At 38.5% G+C, this 17603-nt stretch overlaps 2 protein-coding genes across 2 annotated transcripts; both read left to right on the top strand.

Annotated features, from left to right (window-relative positions):
• The first annotated feature begins 9300 nt into the window (after positions 1-9300).
• selenoe (selenoprotein e) lies at positions 9301-10908 on the top strand. Its single transcript, XM_007547496.2, has 4 exons — positions 9301-9521; positions 9829-9905; positions 10099-10177; positions 10575-10908. Exons 1-4 carry the CDS (start codon positions 9414-9416, stop codon positions 10716-10718), a joined length of 408 nt encoding a protein of 135 aa, XP_007547558.2. The 5' UTR covers positions 9301-9413; the 3' UTR covers positions 10719-10908.
• A 215-nt stretch (positions 10909-11123) lies between these two features.
• LOC103134965 (transmembrane protein 17A) lies at positions 11124-14971 on the top strand. The gene is made up of 4 exons (XM_007547493.2): positions 11124-11428; positions 12411-12517; positions 13264-13377; positions 13690-14971. The coding sequence occupies exons 1-4, from the start codon at positions 11302-11304 to the stop codon at positions 13996-13998; spliced, it is 657 nt and encodes a 218-aa protein (XP_007547555.1). The 5' UTR covers positions 11124-11301; the 3' UTR covers positions 13999-14971.
• The last annotated feature ends 2632 nt before the right edge of the window (positions 14972-17603 follow it).

The raw sequence follows: 17603 nt of genomic DNA, 5'->3' as shown, positions 1-17603 counted from the left end.
TAAATTCTTGCAAGCCTTGTCAGGCAGGTCTTTTACTGGATCTATCATCCACCCATTTTCCCTCACGTAGTCCAATATTTCATGTGACAACATCTTGAAGTCAGATTTACTGCCAGAATAGAGAGGAATGTTGACACAACTGCCTCCATCTGCGAGCCGAGAACGAGCAGATGGAGAAGATTCTCAGCTGAGGATACCGACACATGTTCTCTAGCTTTTCATCCCTGACATGTTGTGGGAAAAGCAGCGGATTTTAATGTTTGCATGTATATTTGCGCGCACATTTATGGCTTTTAGGATAAACTCTGTTGCTGAAGTTTTGATTGCCCTTTTCTTAATTGTTACAGTGGGAGAGTTCCATGAAAATGATTTTGATAGCAGCATTGCGGAGAGGAACATTATTTCTTGTGTAGTTGACTTCAAGCCAGAGAAAAGAGCACAAAGGAGCAATTGTACAACACCAAGCGAAGTTTGTACAAAAACTGTCAGAGTTGGAGCCATGTGGGAAAGGGGTTCAGTGACATCTCAGCTGGCAGGCTGAACACGAGTTGGACCCAGGGCGCCCTCCGCGTGCCATGTCTGTAGAAACAGCGAGACTCGAAAACTCTGGCCCCATGAGTCAGCCAGAAGCCTTGGACTTAAGAAACAACAACAACAACAAAAAAAACCCAATTCCAGTCCCTGTGTTTCCATGGTAACAAGAACAGATTGGAACCACATCTGGTAGCCATTTCAGTCCTTGCAAGGAGAGGAAGAAAGAAATTTATGAGTGAGGGAGAAAAAGACAAATATTTTCTGCAATGCAAAGCAGAAAGAAAGGAGAGTCAAATTACACTTGAAAGTGACTAAAAGTAATAACAAAATTATAAAGAGAGGGGAATGATTGTTCGAAATTGATGATGAAGAGCTTAAAAGCAAAGTTTATGACATCCGTTTTTCTTTGTTTTTTTTGACTAAAATCTAACTTTGGTTAAAAGGGGTCTTGAAAAACATTAATGCTGTTTTGATGTTTCTTTGTTTCAAGCTGTGGCACAGTTTTCTGAGATGCTGTCATTTCTTTGCATCAGATGTTGCCAGAGGAGATTTTAAAAGTACAAGTTTCATCTCTTCTCTCTGTCGACGCTCAGTCTGCAAGAAACATTGTCTAATTGCAGCCCTTCCTACACGATAAACGCTGTTCCTCAGCTCTGTGGAAATGCAGAAACTATGAAATGACATTTACTGGAAATGGAGCTGCTGCTTTTCTTAAGCCAAAACCGCTGAGAACTGAGGTCAGCGTGCAACTTGAATGATGGGTGGAAAAGGGGGGGTACCACTCGCATTGTATGTGTTCAGAGGTTTGCAGTGGCATCTACGCACTCTGTGATTTGAGGCTGTCTTATAATAAGACATGACACTGGTCTGTCTTGGCACGGAGCTAAATTAGGGTCCTCTTACTGCACAAGTTAAAGCGAACCACACAGCAAAGCGACCTCCCATACAGTCACTCAGACAAGATGGTAAAGTGTATAAAGTGGGTCAGAACAGATGAAGCTTGAGGATATTGCTTTGGGTGGAGAAAATCTTCACTGTTGTCCTTAATGTCATTTAAGAGGCAAAAAGCTGCTGCTATTCTTTTGGTTCAGGCACCTTTATGAAGTCCCTGATTTTTTTTTTTTTCTGACCGCAACCTCATTGTTGCATCACATTGTGAGTCTTTTATATGAAAGACCATTCATCTGACCATTTTCCTGTCTGTGTTGTAGAAAAGCATGCCCACAACATGATGCTGCCACTAAAATGTTTCACCGTTTTGTTTGATGTTTTCAGACTAATGAGTGATTTTCCACAGGGTTCTTAGCTGTTTCTGTGTTTAATGCTCTCCAGTTCTGTCCTGTCAATTTAGTTCAACAAGAGGGCAAATGTCACCAGGCCAGGAATTGAACCTGTGACTACCGCCACGAGGACTAAGGCCTCCATACGTAGTTCTGCTTTGCCCCTGCACCACCACAGCACCCTACATGAGCAATTTTTAAGATAAAATCATCTACCAAATTTAGAATCTGAACACTGAGCAGTGTCCTGGGCCAACAGATGAAAAATAGCATTCCAGCTAACTCTGGCACATTTACAGAAACTTAAATTAGCGTACGTTGTCCCTATTAAACAAATTAAATGTATTTTTTATGTAATTTCAATTAAGTTCAGCCAGCGAGGGGTTCTTTAATGTCTTTAATGTTTCTTCAAAAATGTTGTCTGACAAACTTCTAAGGCCTTAATAGAACAACTAGAATTATACTGAAATTACTTTACAAAAAAAAACATTATTTTGTGATCTGCGGTGCTGCTTCTCACACCAGGTTATATTTAGCAGAATCAGAAAAACAAGAACTAACCAAAAAAATTACCAAAAAAAACAACAACAAAAAAACTGTAGAAAGCCATGAATAATTTTCCTCCTTTTTGACAAATATGCAATATGTTGTGCTCTTCTGTCACATCAAATACCAATTACAGTACACTGAGGTTTGGTTGCATAACGTTTGAAATAGGTTTAAGGGTTTCAAATGTTTTTGCAAAGCACTGCAAAAATGATACAAACTGTCAGATATATAATTAAGCTTCGGGCCTTTTCCATCCAGACTAAAATCTTTCTGTTTTTTTCTTTTCCCATTGCATGGATGTGTGTGCAAACAGTTGTCTAGAACTTCAAATTGCCCTGGATTTTCCCCCTTTGTCAGCAGTATTCCAGGGAGTGCATTAGGGGAAAGATTTGGATGGCTAATAAAAAGCAGATCAGTCATATGCCTTTTCTCAGTCTTCCTCTTCTTCTTTCCTATTAAATCCTCTCTCTTTCTTTTTCATGTCTCTTTGTCTGTAGTCTATTGTGCTTCCTTTTCTCTGCCACTTATTCTACTTTCTTCTAACAGCTAGCTGTTCTCCTGTGCACCCATCCAGCCAATATCTGAGCACTAAATGGGACTTCAGACTTCCTAATGTGACTTGAGGTTTCAGCTTTCACATAATTCCACACGATCACTTCAGGTTTTTTTTTTTATTTTTTTTTATTTTTTTTTATTTTACTCCCTCCCCCCCCCGCTTCTTACTCACTCCATCCCAAAGCAGCCAAAGGGGGAGATATTGGATGGAAAATGATCACAAGACCCAATGTGTCTGCCCAAAACCAAGGAAAATAAGCAGATGGCTTATGTTTTTATGCATTGAACCCCAGCTGTCCCAGCGCTCAGTCCAGTCTGTGGCCAGCGGACTGTAGTTTGGAATAGCTTTGTTATTCGAAAGGCAAAGTTTTGCTAAAGTTTTTCTTTAACAAAATAAGCCACAGGAGCATGTTAGTTGCTGTAATCCTGCAGAAAAAAAGATCATTTCATTTCAAACTTCATCCTTTTCATTTTCATTACATTTTGTTATTTGATGAGTACTTCGATTTCGTCAGAAAATTCAGTAGTTTCACAAATTTTGCAAATACAGTACACTTCCTCATGAAAGTTTTCATGATCTTTAACTATTTCCTATTGTATTGCAACCACAAACTTCAATGTACTTTAATTGGGGTTATGTGTTATAGATAAACACAGTGAAATGCATATTGTGATGGATTCATGCTATGAAATTCATTCATAGCATGAATTTCTAGCTGGAAATGTATGTTTTCCAGCATGAATTTCCAACATTCGTGCTGGAAATTCTGACTTTTTAGCGTAAAATCAACTGGAACAACTTCTGAAGTCAGATTTCCCACTGGGAAAGTGGGAGCAAGTCAGACTAAGGTCAACTTTACATTTCAATTTGTCTAAAATCAAAGTTACATGTTGCACATGCAACTGTAAATTGAAAAAATTATCAAAAATAATGAATTTGAACAATGTACGGGAATTGCCACATTGAAATCCCGACGGTGTTTGATGTAGTAATACTACTCCTAAAAGAACTTTTTTCCACAAAGTTACAGAAGGAAATGTAATTAGTTTCTATCCACCTCTGTCTTTATCACACATTTTTCACAAGTATTTAAAGAAACATCAGCTTTAACTTGTTTGACAACTGTACATAAGTTAAACTTACATACAGATGGACTATATTTACATGACTTCTAAACAGTATTTGTTGCATTTTTAGGTGTATCAGAACATAGGAGAGTAAGCACAAATGTACAATTCTTATTTTTATTTTCGAAAAGGTTTTGAAAACCTTGTCTTGTTTTCTTTTGACTGCACAGACATGCATACACTTCTAACATAATACACTGAAGTTTATGGTTGTGACATGAGAAATTGTGCAAAATTACAATTGACATAACTGCTTATGAACGGCAGTGTAACAGGGGAATTTAAAATAATATCTTCATCACAATGGCTTTTGTTGCTGTGTGTGTATGCAGCAATGATACCACCATTTGACCGTCCCAACTCATTCTGTTTCACGGTGCAACACTGGAGTCATTATAGGAAGCCATGTGTTTCTGATTAGGCAGAAACAGATTACAGGGTGGGGAACAGCGCTTGCTGTCTTTTTGCCCCCTGGCTTCTATTATGTGGCCAGAAACTGGACGTCTATAAGTGCAAAAACTCCACTGCGCTCACCTCATTCCCACTTCCCCGACAAACTCTTTCACACGTCCTGTCACTCCTGTCTATTATTTCATCCCCTTCCCCATGGAAGTGTGCGAATGCAGGGATTACTGTCTGTGAGGTTATTCCTAACCTCTGCATGCCGAGCAGAGGCCTGTCACTGCAGTGTTTTTAGAAAGGTGCTATAGTTGGTCAGACAGCTGTGGCTATGGCATGTGACGACAGATGACAAAAGCATGGGTTCTGTTGTTGCTTTTGCAATCTGATACGTTCGTGACCTTAGAGGAGGGAAATTGTTTTTTTTTTTTTGTTTTTTTTTCTCCCTCGAGGAAAGTTAGAAGTCAGGGTCACACACGGAGGACGGATCACAACGATTTGCTCGAGAACTGCAGAGTGACTATCTTCACAGGACCCAACAGCCGACAGCAGTTTGCCTCGATAATTTGTTGACATCCTCCATAAGTTCAAAAACTTACCTAGAGCTGTACTTTTGAGAGATGTTTTTTTTTTTTTATTTCTATTTCTTCTAACAAGAAAAAAAAAATCAGTTTTAATGGTGAAAAATGCTTCTACTGGCCAATGCTTGATTGTTTTGCTTGGTGCTTTTCATAACTTTTCTACCTTTTAATTAGACAGAAGATGTTTATAGCAAAAAAATAATGCACATTTTAGAGTAACTACATTCTGGGGAAAACATTGGTTGAACTACATCATTAAAAGACTAAAATCGTGACATTTTAGTCTTGTATGCACTCAACGTTTACATGTTGAGTGCATGTAAACGTTTGACTGCAGCTGGAGGGCTGAAAGCAAAATATATCCATCATGGATTCTACCCAGTGAAGTTGCAGCATCTTTATTTTTCAACATTTTCTGAATAATAATCTGAAGTACAGTTGAGAAAATGTACTCATTTCCACCAGAAGACACCAGAAAATTGAACAACCGTCAGCTTAAATTTCTTCATTATCTTCACAAAACCAAAGCTAAGATGAACTTGGAGCCAAATCCTTTAAATATTCAAGCCTAAAACAACTGACATATATTGTCCCAAAGCTGGCATGGTGAGACAGTGACCGCATGTCTGGAGAAAATTAGAGCTATTATGCTATTAAATAATGCTAACTGTAAGTTAAATTAACCATGGTGGCCCTGTTTTAGCATGCAGGCACTTCAAAATAAAGATTTATTTGTACTACCACAACAAGTTAGCTCTATAACAAAGCTATAATTATCTGTTTTGCCTTGCTTAGTTAAGTAATGGCAATTGTGCATCATGCCTTTTAAGGTAACTGGTTTTGGATGTGCTGACTGGAGCACAGCAGGGTGAGGTGTATTATACTTTCTAGCCAATTACCCTGAGGATCCAGACAGGCAAATACACACAGACAAAAGTCAGCAAATACCTGAAAGCGTATTTGTGTCGATTTCCTCCATGTATTTGAGCTCACTAATAAAACCCAACAGTAACGCACGGGAAGTCAATGCAAGATACATATTTTTCACATCTCACATTGTAGGAAAACAACCACACCACCGAATGCCCTGCTGGCTGTAGTAGACAGCATCCGGTGCTTTGGAGCAACAGGAAGTGTGTGTCTCTTCATAACAAGCTCTCAAAAGTAAGCAGGATCTGAGCGAGGTGTTTAGGCGTTTGATCTTTTTTCCAGCTGCAAGTGTTGCAATTTACCCAAAAGTGCTGCTGGAAAAAGTTGCTCAGTCTGAACTTCGTAAACGTTTTCATCATCTGCGTTTCAGCCCCATAACTGCCCGGTTATAAATGGCTACAGTTTCCCTTTGTCAGCACATTAATAACAACAAACCCCTCCTGGCAGACACCATGTGATGTAAGCTAAAACATGCTGATTGTGAACACATATGGGACACATCCACATGTATAGACCTGGCCTCAGCAGAATCACCCCACCCCCACAGCTCATTGTATGTTCTCCCCTCTCTTGTGCTGAGCTGCTCTTTTTTTTTTTACATCAACTATTTAAGTTCTCCAAGGTTAAGATCCATTGTGAGAAAAGATTCAGACACAATGATGCAGATGTAAAACAGGAACAGTTCAAGCCTACAGAGTTATGACAAATGCCAAAGGGAGGGAACCTTGTTAGAAAGGGGGACAGTTTTATTGCCTCTGGACGTGTAATTCCTAAGAGTTGAATGCAGGGTGCAGAACTCTAGACTGCACAGTTCTGCGTCTGGAAAAGATGGAGATAACAAGATGGTTTTGCTTCAGGATTCCAGGCACGAATGTTTATTTTTGTTGGAAACATAACTGTCTGTGGCTAGAAATTGGAAGAACATTTTTACCCGCCAGACTGCCAGTAAGCTCACAGACAGCTGTTACCACCCTCTTGTGGTGACCTAATGAATTCGCTTTTCTCGCAACATGAAGCGACTGAATAAACTTGGTGAGGAGAAGCCTTTTTTTCCACATTTAGGGTGTTCGTACACAGCAAATACGCAGCACTGTCACAAAGCCTGACTTCATGCGGAGAGCACAATGGAGTCAAACATTGGTTATCATGTAGCTTCAGCAGTGTGGCAATGACAGTAAAGAAGAAAAAGTCAGGAGAAAGATGTAACGGCGCCAGTGTTTGGATGAGCAAAATATAGAGACATAAGATAACACTGACACTGTATTGAACCCTACATGTCACACAATGGGGAATACTAGCCACTCTCGGTACTAAAGGTACTGTTGTGAATCAGATGATTTCCTTTAAGACCAATAGTATCTCTCTATCAATAAACATATACACACAAACCTTCCTCCTCTCACTATTCGCCTGCATGGTTCCACTTCAGGCCTAGGTACCGTATCAGTGATTTGAGTTTTGTTTTGTGTGTGTGTGTCAAATCTTAGCTGTTCATAGGATGGCACTGTTACCAATTGAGGTATTAAAAGTCGATGCTGAAATCTTTTATTTCAGGTTTTCTTGTGCACCTACAACCACTGGCACCACCAAGGCCTTGACTCTCCGCAACTTTTCTATTTGTGGAGAGTCAGGCAACATAAGTGCTTGCTTGCTTCTTATGTTTCTTTTTCTTGCTATTCCTTGGCATTCCGATATATAGCAATATGGCTCACTGCTTTGTCTACAACCTCAGGTCCAGTTGGATAACCATCACCTGTGCCTGGATCTAAAAGTCCCTCAGGATCTTGTACTTATAGTTCTCAGCCGATCTTGGCTTTGTCTTGCAGTTTTTCTGTGCTACCTCCAGCCTATCCTCGACACAGACAGTCCATACATTGCTCCAGCTACTTAGTTATAGAGCCACATGTACCATTTGCCTGTCAGTATCTTTTGGCCATCTATTTTGTGTTTAGTCCTGTTTCTTATGGCAGACCCCAGCATCTTTTGCTGAAAGCCTGTTTCTCTGCAGCCACGATTCGTGGTGCTGTTCTGTCTTTAAATCCAGCCCTTTCTGTAGGCAAGCAAAGAAAGTTAATCCAGCACAAATGATTCCCGGCTGAACTCACCTTCCCAGCTACATGCCATTCTAAAACAGACCAAACTAATATAGTACCAAACAGTGGATACAAACTCCGGCAGCTGAACTATGACGCTGTTCCCATTCTAAACTTAGAAAGGTTCGAAATAGATGTTGTGACTCACTCCTACTGCATTCAGTAGACTGAAAGAGACGACTCTTCAAAAAAACTGGCACCATTTTAGGTTTTTTGACCACTTAAGACCTAGCTATATATTAAACTTCTCTTACTTACTTCTGTCCACAGATGAACTAAAGCAAGATTTAACCATCATGGCTGAGAAGTGATTTGGAAGAAAGTGAAGCAAGTCTGTTTTTCCTCTGCAATTGGCAAAAGAAAAATTGGATGCATTTCAGCAAACCTAACCTTTTGAATAAAATGTAAACATTTTGTTCAAATGTTCTAAGTAGCAACTTAGAGCTACAAACAAGCTCTAAGTTGCTATAAAAATTCCTCGTTTCAGATTAGAATTGATAAATCGAATAAACTTTCACTCTAATTTTAATCATTTTAAGAGGCCCCTTCAAAGAAAAAAACACATGTTGAGTGTTTCATCACAAGTAGACCCTGTGAGGGCCTCCAGGGTCTAGGTTAGTAAATATGCAAACACCGTGGGATAAAATGTTGGCAAAAAAAATCTCTGTGAAATTGTGAATTTCCATTGAGAAATAATCTAACATGTTGATTTAAATATTTACTAAATTTTCTTTAGCTATTTGAATGCAAGCAAAGCCAAACATATGGATAACTTTTTAAGGAGAAAATATGCAAAATGTAAAACTCGCAAAGTTTAAATTAGATTTTGATGTTACAAATCAAACATATGTTTTACTTTTAAATGGACAAATTACATTATTTTTCTGTTGGAATCAGGTCAATCACCAAAGACTGAACTTTGGTTGTCAGTGAACGAGAGCATCTGGCTGGCTCTCAGGGGTCACATCTTCTGGAGCGTGTACCGTATGGGAAAAAGTGATAACAGTACAGATGTTCTGTGGATTTTCTGCAATCCTGCTGATGTGGAGGAGACTATTCCTTAAACCAGGGAGGCTAAATAAATCAAAACAGACAGATTCTTCTGATAACCAAGACTTTGGCGATACGACTACATCTATGTGAACCAGGTGGCTACATTTACTATTGTGTTCTCCATTTCTGGGTAAATTTATATCAGCAAAACTGGAAGAACAAAAACAGTTCAACTCAGGTGAGCTGAACTACCCCATAAGAGTTTCTGATGGACTCATCCATCCTGAAAACCTGGCCAGCAGAATTCAAAAGTTACACGTTTCTTGTTAAACCTGAGCAGAAGGATTTAGAGACACAAGCTGATCTTTAGCATGTGGGCCTTGTTGGCACTCACTTTGGGACTTGCTGCTGGAGCATTAGGGAGCAGCAACAAGACGGCAGCTGAGGAGCGGCTTGATATAGCCAGAGCTAAACTGATGGTGAGTGGGACTAAAAAGAATAGAACACACACAGATCACTTTGAAAAATCACCTAGGTTTATTTTTCAACAAAAAGTTTCAACAAAAGTTTTTGCAAAACTTCTTGCTGAGAATGTGTTAAATTAAAACAATGATCTCTGCATTAAAGAAAAAAAAGAAGGATAAGTACAACAAAGAATGAGCTGCAGGTTGTTTCCAGTTGAGATTAAAGAGCAATGTTCACACAATGAAATACACACATATACACACACACGCACGCACGCACACACACACCAGTTTGAACAACTGTCTGTTGTCAATTTTGCAGGCACCCAGTGTGGTTGGATGAGCCATAAAGAAAATGCCTGAGCTCCATCACTTCCTCATGGAGCGATCGGCTTTATAGTATCCTTCTGCTTCTGTCACATTCCTACATTTTCTTGCTGAGACATGGCTTCAAGCTGTTGGCTAAGTCCTGTCCCAGATATGTGAGCTTTCCAAAAGTATTGTGCTCCAAGTCTTGTCAGCCTGAGTCAACTGAAACAGATAGATGTGTTGCCTACCTGTTGTTTTCCCTGATCTGTTTTTTGCCATACAGCCATAACTTAGAGTATGACTCATCAGAGGAGAAGAAGCCCCGTCTGATATTTTACAATGAAAAGGATGAGGTTGTAAAGGTAAGATTTGCATTTCAGAGGCACATCTTGGAGGTCCCTGACTAAATCCTGGGGTGAGGGGGTTTCTGCCTGGAGTTTGCATATTCCACCTGTGCATGTGTGGGTTCTGTCTGGGTTCTTTGGTTTCCTCTCACAGTCCACTGCTGTGTGACGGCCTGGCGATCTGTGCAGGCTACACCCTGGCTCTCACCCAATGACTGCTAATAAAGATCCTCCACTTTGATTTATGAATAAAGAAACCTTTTACTGTTTTTTACCTACTAATTTCTGTCAAAACATGAATGTGTTTCAATATGATTTCCAGTATTTAACCGACAGAGTTCCAACTGAACCCTTAGCTGTGTGAAGCTGATATGTCCTTGCTTTTGTTTCTTCTCTCTGTTTCCTGAAACATCAGACTGTCCCCGTGAAGAACATGAAGGCAGATGAGATCAGCAGCCTGTTGGAGTCCCTTGGTTTCTATAAGAGGTCCCAGAAAGGGGAAAAAGTGCCAGAGGAGTTCCAGAACTTCCCCCTGCACGCACCAAGGGACGAGCTGTGATGACCCCATGTGGCCAAACTTTGCATCTGCAACCCAGCTGCATTAATGATGAGTGGGGCTAAAAGGCAACACTGTTACAGCCAGGCCCCATTCTGAGGACTCGCTGGCTGGACGCAGTGTGGAGAGTGTTAGGCACACTTGAGGCTTACTGTTTGTTTACACACTTAAATAAAAATTACAAAAACACAAATACCTAGATTCCATTTTTATCTGTTCATTGTACCAAATTGCCAGGAACAAAGCAGCATAAATTGCCAGTGTTGTCGCTGTTGTCCCTATGTGAACTCAGTGGTACTCAAATAGCAATTTATTCCCAAAGCATATAAACAGATTTACTCATGAAAAATACCCACTAACAGACAAAGTATAATGCCAATGTTTTAGACTAATCCTCAGCCCGCCTCCCTCTTGATAATCTGATTAGCGGTAGCATTGGACTGTCTGTCTCTGTGTAGCCATTACAACCTCTACTGTGCATTTATAGTATTGAGGACAACAGGAATTAGCTGCAGACCCAGACGCAGACGCCACAATTAAAGTGTTTGGATTGTTAGTTCTGCCATGACCAACGGTTTGAGCCGCCATGCCTGTGTTTTACTCGCCTGTACCGGAGAACCTGCAGATGGGCCTTGCCTACATGGGAGGCTCCGTGTTCACAAACAACAGGACAATGGACAGTGACTTCAACAGGGAGCAGGAGGATGCATCTGGTTCGTTCAACACTCAGCACCAATGGTTTTTACGTCAGTCTGGCAAATTAATACGGTTTATAATTCCTGTTTTTAACATTACAGACACTACTCTGCTCTTTTACAAGCACCACTCTACAACTACCAAGTTTAGGAGTTTCTATTGGATAAAATGCAGGATGACTAGAGCAGTTCATATCTTGAATGTGCACAAAAAAATCCAAGAGCAGCTCGGTGCAATTTGAATAGGTAGCAGTTCTGTTGATGAAATCTAAACAAGTTGAGGTATTTTTTATCCAATATTTAAACTGTAGAAGAACCAAATGTTCTTTAAAATAATTTATGGTCTGACAAAACATGTTACTGAAGAGATGTATTATATTAAGGATATCATTATCTCTAGCTAGATAATGGCTTTCAGATTATTAAAAGTCAACAAATACACTGTTTCTTTATTTGAATCACCATATGCATATGAGCATGAAGCATAGCATGTAGCATAGCATGTAGCATAGCATGTAGCATAGCATGTAGCATAGCATGCATCAGCCACTCATGTTGTTTCAGCTCATGAACTTGAGGTTAAACTTCTTTATGCACTCATGAATAGCGTAGCCAATAAAGTTACCTGCATAATTTATATGAATGTACAGTTTAATGTTCTTGTGAGAGATTAAAGTAGATTTAATAGAACTCATTGTGACAAATGCCATGTGTAGCAAAAACACATTCTTGTATTTTTTTGTATTTTCTGTATTTTATAACTGTATTTTCAGTTAACTAAATTCACTCAAAACTAAACATATAAAAATTCACCTTTACATGTTTTAAAATTTCTTGTAGTTACATGAGATTGGGATATTTTTATGATTCAAAACTTACACATTACTCCTCTTTGGGTTAGGATTGCAAACAGATTATTCCACATGCAATTCCCTACAAACCTCACTTATTTTAATGTTGCTGTAAAAATATCTAAAATTCCCTGAATTTTCTTTTTCAGTGGTCAACGAGTTGGTTTCTCACCTTCCTCTTCAAATGCTCTTGTACTTCAACCTGTTTTACTTTCCTTGTTGGTGGTTTTCTGCTGTGTTCATGTTGGAAGTGAAAGTAAGTATTTGGAAAATCACTATAGATCTTAATCATTTCTCAAAACAAATTTCAGACAGAAATAACTGCATTAAATGGAAACAAGTAAAGAAATTGTTTTTAATTTATAAATGTATAAATAGCATGGATGGATGGATGGATGGATGGATGGATGGATGGATGGCTTTAATTGTGGCACCACCTAGTGGTTTCCCCTAAAAAAGTATTTTCATGTTGTGACTCTAGTCCTCACCTTTACTCAATAAAATTGTCCTTAAGCCACAATAAACTTTATTAACCTTTTAAATTTCAGTTTCTAGAGTCTTCATAATACTATTTGTTTATTTGGTAGTTAAATATCCTTTATAAAAAAAAAACATTGTTGTAAAGATTTATTTTTAAAATATTATGTTAAAAAAAGCATGTAGTGTAAATAAGATTTATTAAATTATGAAATGTGAAGTCATTAAGAGTGATATGTGGATGAAAGAGCAACATATTGTCCCAGAGGTTACAAACCGCTCTACCGAGAAAATACTAAAGTATGTAGTTAAAACAATAAAAATAGGCTTACTTGCTATTTGTAAATGCTTTGCTCTTGAGTTTTGTATGTAATATAATAAGAAGCCAAAGTTTAAGACTTTGGCCCAGGGAAAATAATACTTATTTTGTATGCATATAAAACAAAAAAGGGGACCACTCAGAAGATACAGAGACACATTTTAATATATCGTGTTCTTGTAAACTAAAATATTCTCTGTTTGCAGTATTACCATCTTCCTGGATACTACCAGGCTCTGCTCATAACTGGGTTGGTTCTTGTCACAGTGATTGAAGTGATCCGACTCTACCTGGGCTACATTGGCAACCTTAAAGAAAAGGTAACTCAGAGTCACATCCATTCTGAACCACAAGAAAAGTTCTTATGCGACAGTATGTCTCAACATGTATTGTTCCCTGCAAAACTCTTTATTCCCCTTTTAATACAAATCTTAATCTCTAAATTTGAGATGAAGACTGTCTACGTGGTTTTGTGTTCTCGACATGGCTTGTAAGAAGTTGCTAACTGGACTTCTGAAGATATTGATTCATCAGTGGCTTTTCTCAGGGATGTAACGGAGGCACTTCATATCTCACTGCTCAGTCTTTCACTCTCATGCACCAGACTCTGTTTCTTTCCTCCCTGTCATCAGGTGCCAGCCCTGGCAGCCTTCTGGCTCCTGTCTTTCACGTTCCAGCTGCCCGTGCTGCTGTTCTTCATCACAGATGAAGGCGTTATCATCCTGCCTCTGGAGAGAGCCGTCCACTCCATCTATCTTATTTTCCTGCTCGCCCAAATCCTGGCTTCCTTCTTGGCGCTGAGGACGATGACCCGAAAGCTCACCCTTCTCTTCCACCTGCGGCAGCTTGGCAAGGTGGAGAGCATGCGGCATACAGAGATGAGCCCCATCTACGGGCTTCCCTATAACCGCAGTGTGCTTCCAGTTTCACCCACCCATTAAAGACAGGCAACAGTCTTTCTTACATGACTCTGGTTTTAGAAAAACATCCTCTATGTGTATTTTTTTTTTTTACAATGGTAGCGTACTTGCCCACAAAAAGAGTTTGATAAGAAATGACAACTTCAGAGTTAGCATCCTTAGCAATTGACTTGTTTTTATTGTATCCCACAGATTGTTAGGATTATTATGAATGGGTTGTTCTGCAGTATTTTTAAGCTACTGCAATATACAATATGATCCATAAGATGTAAAATAACAGGTGTGCTTAAATAGATGGTAAATATAGTTTCAGCACCAGTGAAAATGACAAAGGCTGAAATGATGTCAAACTGTCAAAACCTGATTTGGCTTTTAAGGTGAAATGGGAAATATGATCAAACAACAAGGCTCTGATGACAAAAAAACCTTTGTCATTAGACAAAGGTTTTTTTTTTTGTTTTGTTTTTTTTCTTTAATCTTGATGAATGACACAGGATGAAAATTTGCCAGAACCTGATTTTTTGCCAAGGCAGATCTAATTTTTGTCTTGCTCCTTAGACAAGAGTTCAAAGCAACCTGCTCTGGCTTTTCTAAACAAAAGTGCTTTTTCTACAGTTGTGCCATATTTATTGGCAGATCTTTCATTGTAGAAACGTTTGAGTAACAGGAAATTTTTTTATTTGAACTGAAGTTGATCAAGGCATCTTAAAAATTGTACTCAGTAATTGAGAACATCCTGTTTCCCCTGTCGTCTTGTGATTTTTTTTTCACTAATTTGAAATCTACTGAAATTAAAGATAAATTTTTCAAAACATGGCAAATTAACCTGATCTTGTTTTGTAACTGAGTAACTGTAGTCAAGTTCAAACTCAACAATGAAAAATGTGTTTTTCTTTTTTTGTTTTTTCCTAAATTAAAACATGTATTTATTTTGATACTTTTCACACATATTCGGCAGAAGTCCAATAAATGTGACCTTGACTGTTTTAGAAATTCATTTTTGTCCTAGAGTGGGGAGATTTCGGTTACACCTACATCTTAACCTTAAATTTTGATACACAAGATGCAGGCATAAAAATGTATTGTAGCTGGTGTGGGAAACGATGGAAGCGGTGTTAAATATTTACGACCACACAGTGGCAGTCAGAGATCAAAAGAGGATGGTGACGTCTGACGGTGCTGCAAAGTCCAGTGAGGACGGATTATCATGCAGCACATGTTCGGATCAGGAAAGCCTCTGGCAGAGCAAGAAAGGTTAGCCCTGTCTACAGCTGAACATAATGTATTATTAGATGATTAATAACTCTAGGTTGAGCATACAAGGAAATCAATTGAATATCTTGTCATCATGGTGAGTTTTATCCTCTCATTTGAAGACAGAAGGTTGCATGTGTTTCGCTGGTTTTACAATAAGCTGATCCAGCAGCAACTGGTGCCTCAGTATTTTTAATTCAGGGCAGAAATAAAGTAGAGAGTGGTGCACTAATATTCAACATGTCGGTTATTTGAGATGCACAGTTTTTGTGAAATAACAGGCTTTTTTCTGTGCTACTTCACATTCAGGGAACAACAAGCTGCAGTGGTTGTTGGACCGTTCACAGGATGAAATTGAGAGGAAAAACAGTGAAAACAAAGCTGAAACCGTATACTTTATTCATAAGTGCTTTACTCTAAAAGGTTTAGTCACATAAAGAAATGAGATGGAAAACATTGTTTTCTTTATGTTCCAATTTTATAAGCCATGAAATCTGACAAAGTTCAAACATGTTTATTTCCCGTTTAAGAAGAAACCAATTCAAATTCCCAAAAGCTATATCCTGGTGTCAGTATCTAATTTGAATTTCATTTGCGTGACCTTTAGAAAGTAAGAGACCGATTTTGGTAATGGACCATCTAGCTGAACTGTGTGCAGGGAGATAAAGAAATGAAGCAACTATGTGAATAATGGAAACATGATATAACTGACTATGTTTCTTTTTGTTGTTGTTGATTATGATTTTGTAGTGCACAGGTTAATTTTCTGCTTGCGGACAACACAGTGATGGCAATTCTGGTTACTTTCAAAAATAAATATTTTGTTTGAATTAACTTCAATAGATTCATACACATGCAATGTCAGCTTAATATGTCCATAAATGTTGTTCAAACAGGGAAGTTTTAAAGCTCTTTAAGGAACAACAGATCTCCTAGAAAGGTCTTCACTCTCTCTCTTTCCAGAAAATGTGGAATTATTTTGTTTTATAATTTTTGCATGTCCGGAAATGTTTTCATATTTTTTGCCATATGTAGTTGTAGTTAAAACAACTACATATGATTTTCTTTATGCCCCAAAAACAGAATGTTTGCTTGCACAGTACATTCAACTTCATGAAAACAAATTTGTTGTTGTCATAAACATATTTGTCCTTGCAAAGTTGTAGGTAGGCTTTGCCTATGATTAGTGATCATTGGTGGAGAGGACAGGGTGACAAACAACTATGCACCGAAATAAACATTCAGACACAGACTCATTCTAGAGTTAGCAATTGACCCAACAACCATGTTTTCAAAGCTAGAATACCTGGAGAACGCCCACATATGTATAGTGAGAACATCAGAGTGGGATTCAATCCCAGAACCCTTTGCTGCAAGGCAACAAGCACCAACTGCATTTTCTCTGGTTCTTTTTCATTGTTTTATTTTACTCATTCACCTACAGTGAGATGTGTACATTCTTTTGTCAATTTTTCTGTCGTCTGTCCTGAGCTCACAGATGTGTCCACAGTTGACACCATTCTATTATAAAGTGCATTTACTATGAGATGTTAAGGTTATTATTTATATATGTGGTGATTTTGGTACATTTCAGTTGAAAATAAAAAGGCACATTTAAATGTGCTGCAGTCAGGCTAGGAACAAAGAAGCTTCCTGTGCTAATCACAAGCACCCTTATTTGAATAAATAAGGAAACCTCTGATCCCTTCAGCAATTAGATTTGAGTGGAATGAGTTTGTTGGAAGCTGAATTTTATTTTATTTTCCCAAATATTTTTTTTTTTCTTTCCAGCTTCTTTGGCGCAGGTGTGGAGCTGCAGCTTTCTTTCTTACAAACTTGAAGTTAATTTAGAAATAAACCAGTGACAGGTTTAACCCAAAGCAGTTTGAAATGCTTTCTTGAGAAGGCAGGAGACATTAGTGATTTAATAATCAACCCCACAGCAAGAGGAAAGAGTCTGATTAAATGATAGAGAAGGTAGAAGGGGGAGCAAAACTGGCAGCAGCTCAGAGAAATTTCGTCAGAAATATGTCAGCAGGCCAGGGGGAAGGATACAGCTGGGCAACAGCTGCAGATCTAGTAATGAGATGAGGTCAAACAGAACTCAAAGTATTTCAGGTGAGTTTTTTTATGCATGCAGGAAAACGAAGCTGATTGGAAATAATTTTGAATGTTATTTTTTGAATAGAACCAGCTATAAATAAAAAAAAGAAACAATTTTACAGTCTAATGTTGGATTTGTAATTGTGTGATGAGTAAAGATAAGGGATTTTTATTTAACCAAATTACTGGCGGGCATAGTTTTAGGTTGCCCACTGGTAAGAGACAGAAGGATGAAGGACCCAACAGATTTTAAGAAACTAAGGTTGCTG

The sequence above is a fragment of the Poecilia formosa genome, unplaced genomic scaffold (assembly GCF_000485575.1).
Source record: "Poecilia formosa unplaced genomic scaffold, Poecilia_formosa-5.1.2 Scaffold20, whole genome shotgun sequence".
NCBI lineage: Eukaryota > Metazoa > Chordata > Actinopteri > Cyprinodontiformes > Poeciliidae > Poecilia > Poecilia formosa.
The sequence above is the reverse complement of the archived record's forward strand: the minus strand, read 5'-3'. Positions and strand labels throughout refer to the sequence as shown.

Excerpts from the sequence above, each read along its gene's own strand:
- LOC103134965 (XM_007547493.2), top strand. The coding sequence starts at position 11,302 with ATGCCTGTGTTTTACTCGCCTGTACCGGAGAACCTGCAGATGGGCCTT. Across the intron at positions 12,518-13,263 it reads TGTTCATGTTGGAAGTGAAA|TATTACCATCTTCCTGGATA; the intron begins GTAAGTATTTGG and ends CTCTGTTTGCAG. Across the intron at positions 13,378-13,689 it reads TTGGCAACCTTAAAGAAAAG|GTGCCAGCCCTGGCAGCCTT; the intron begins GTAACTCAGAGT and ends CCCTGTCATCAG.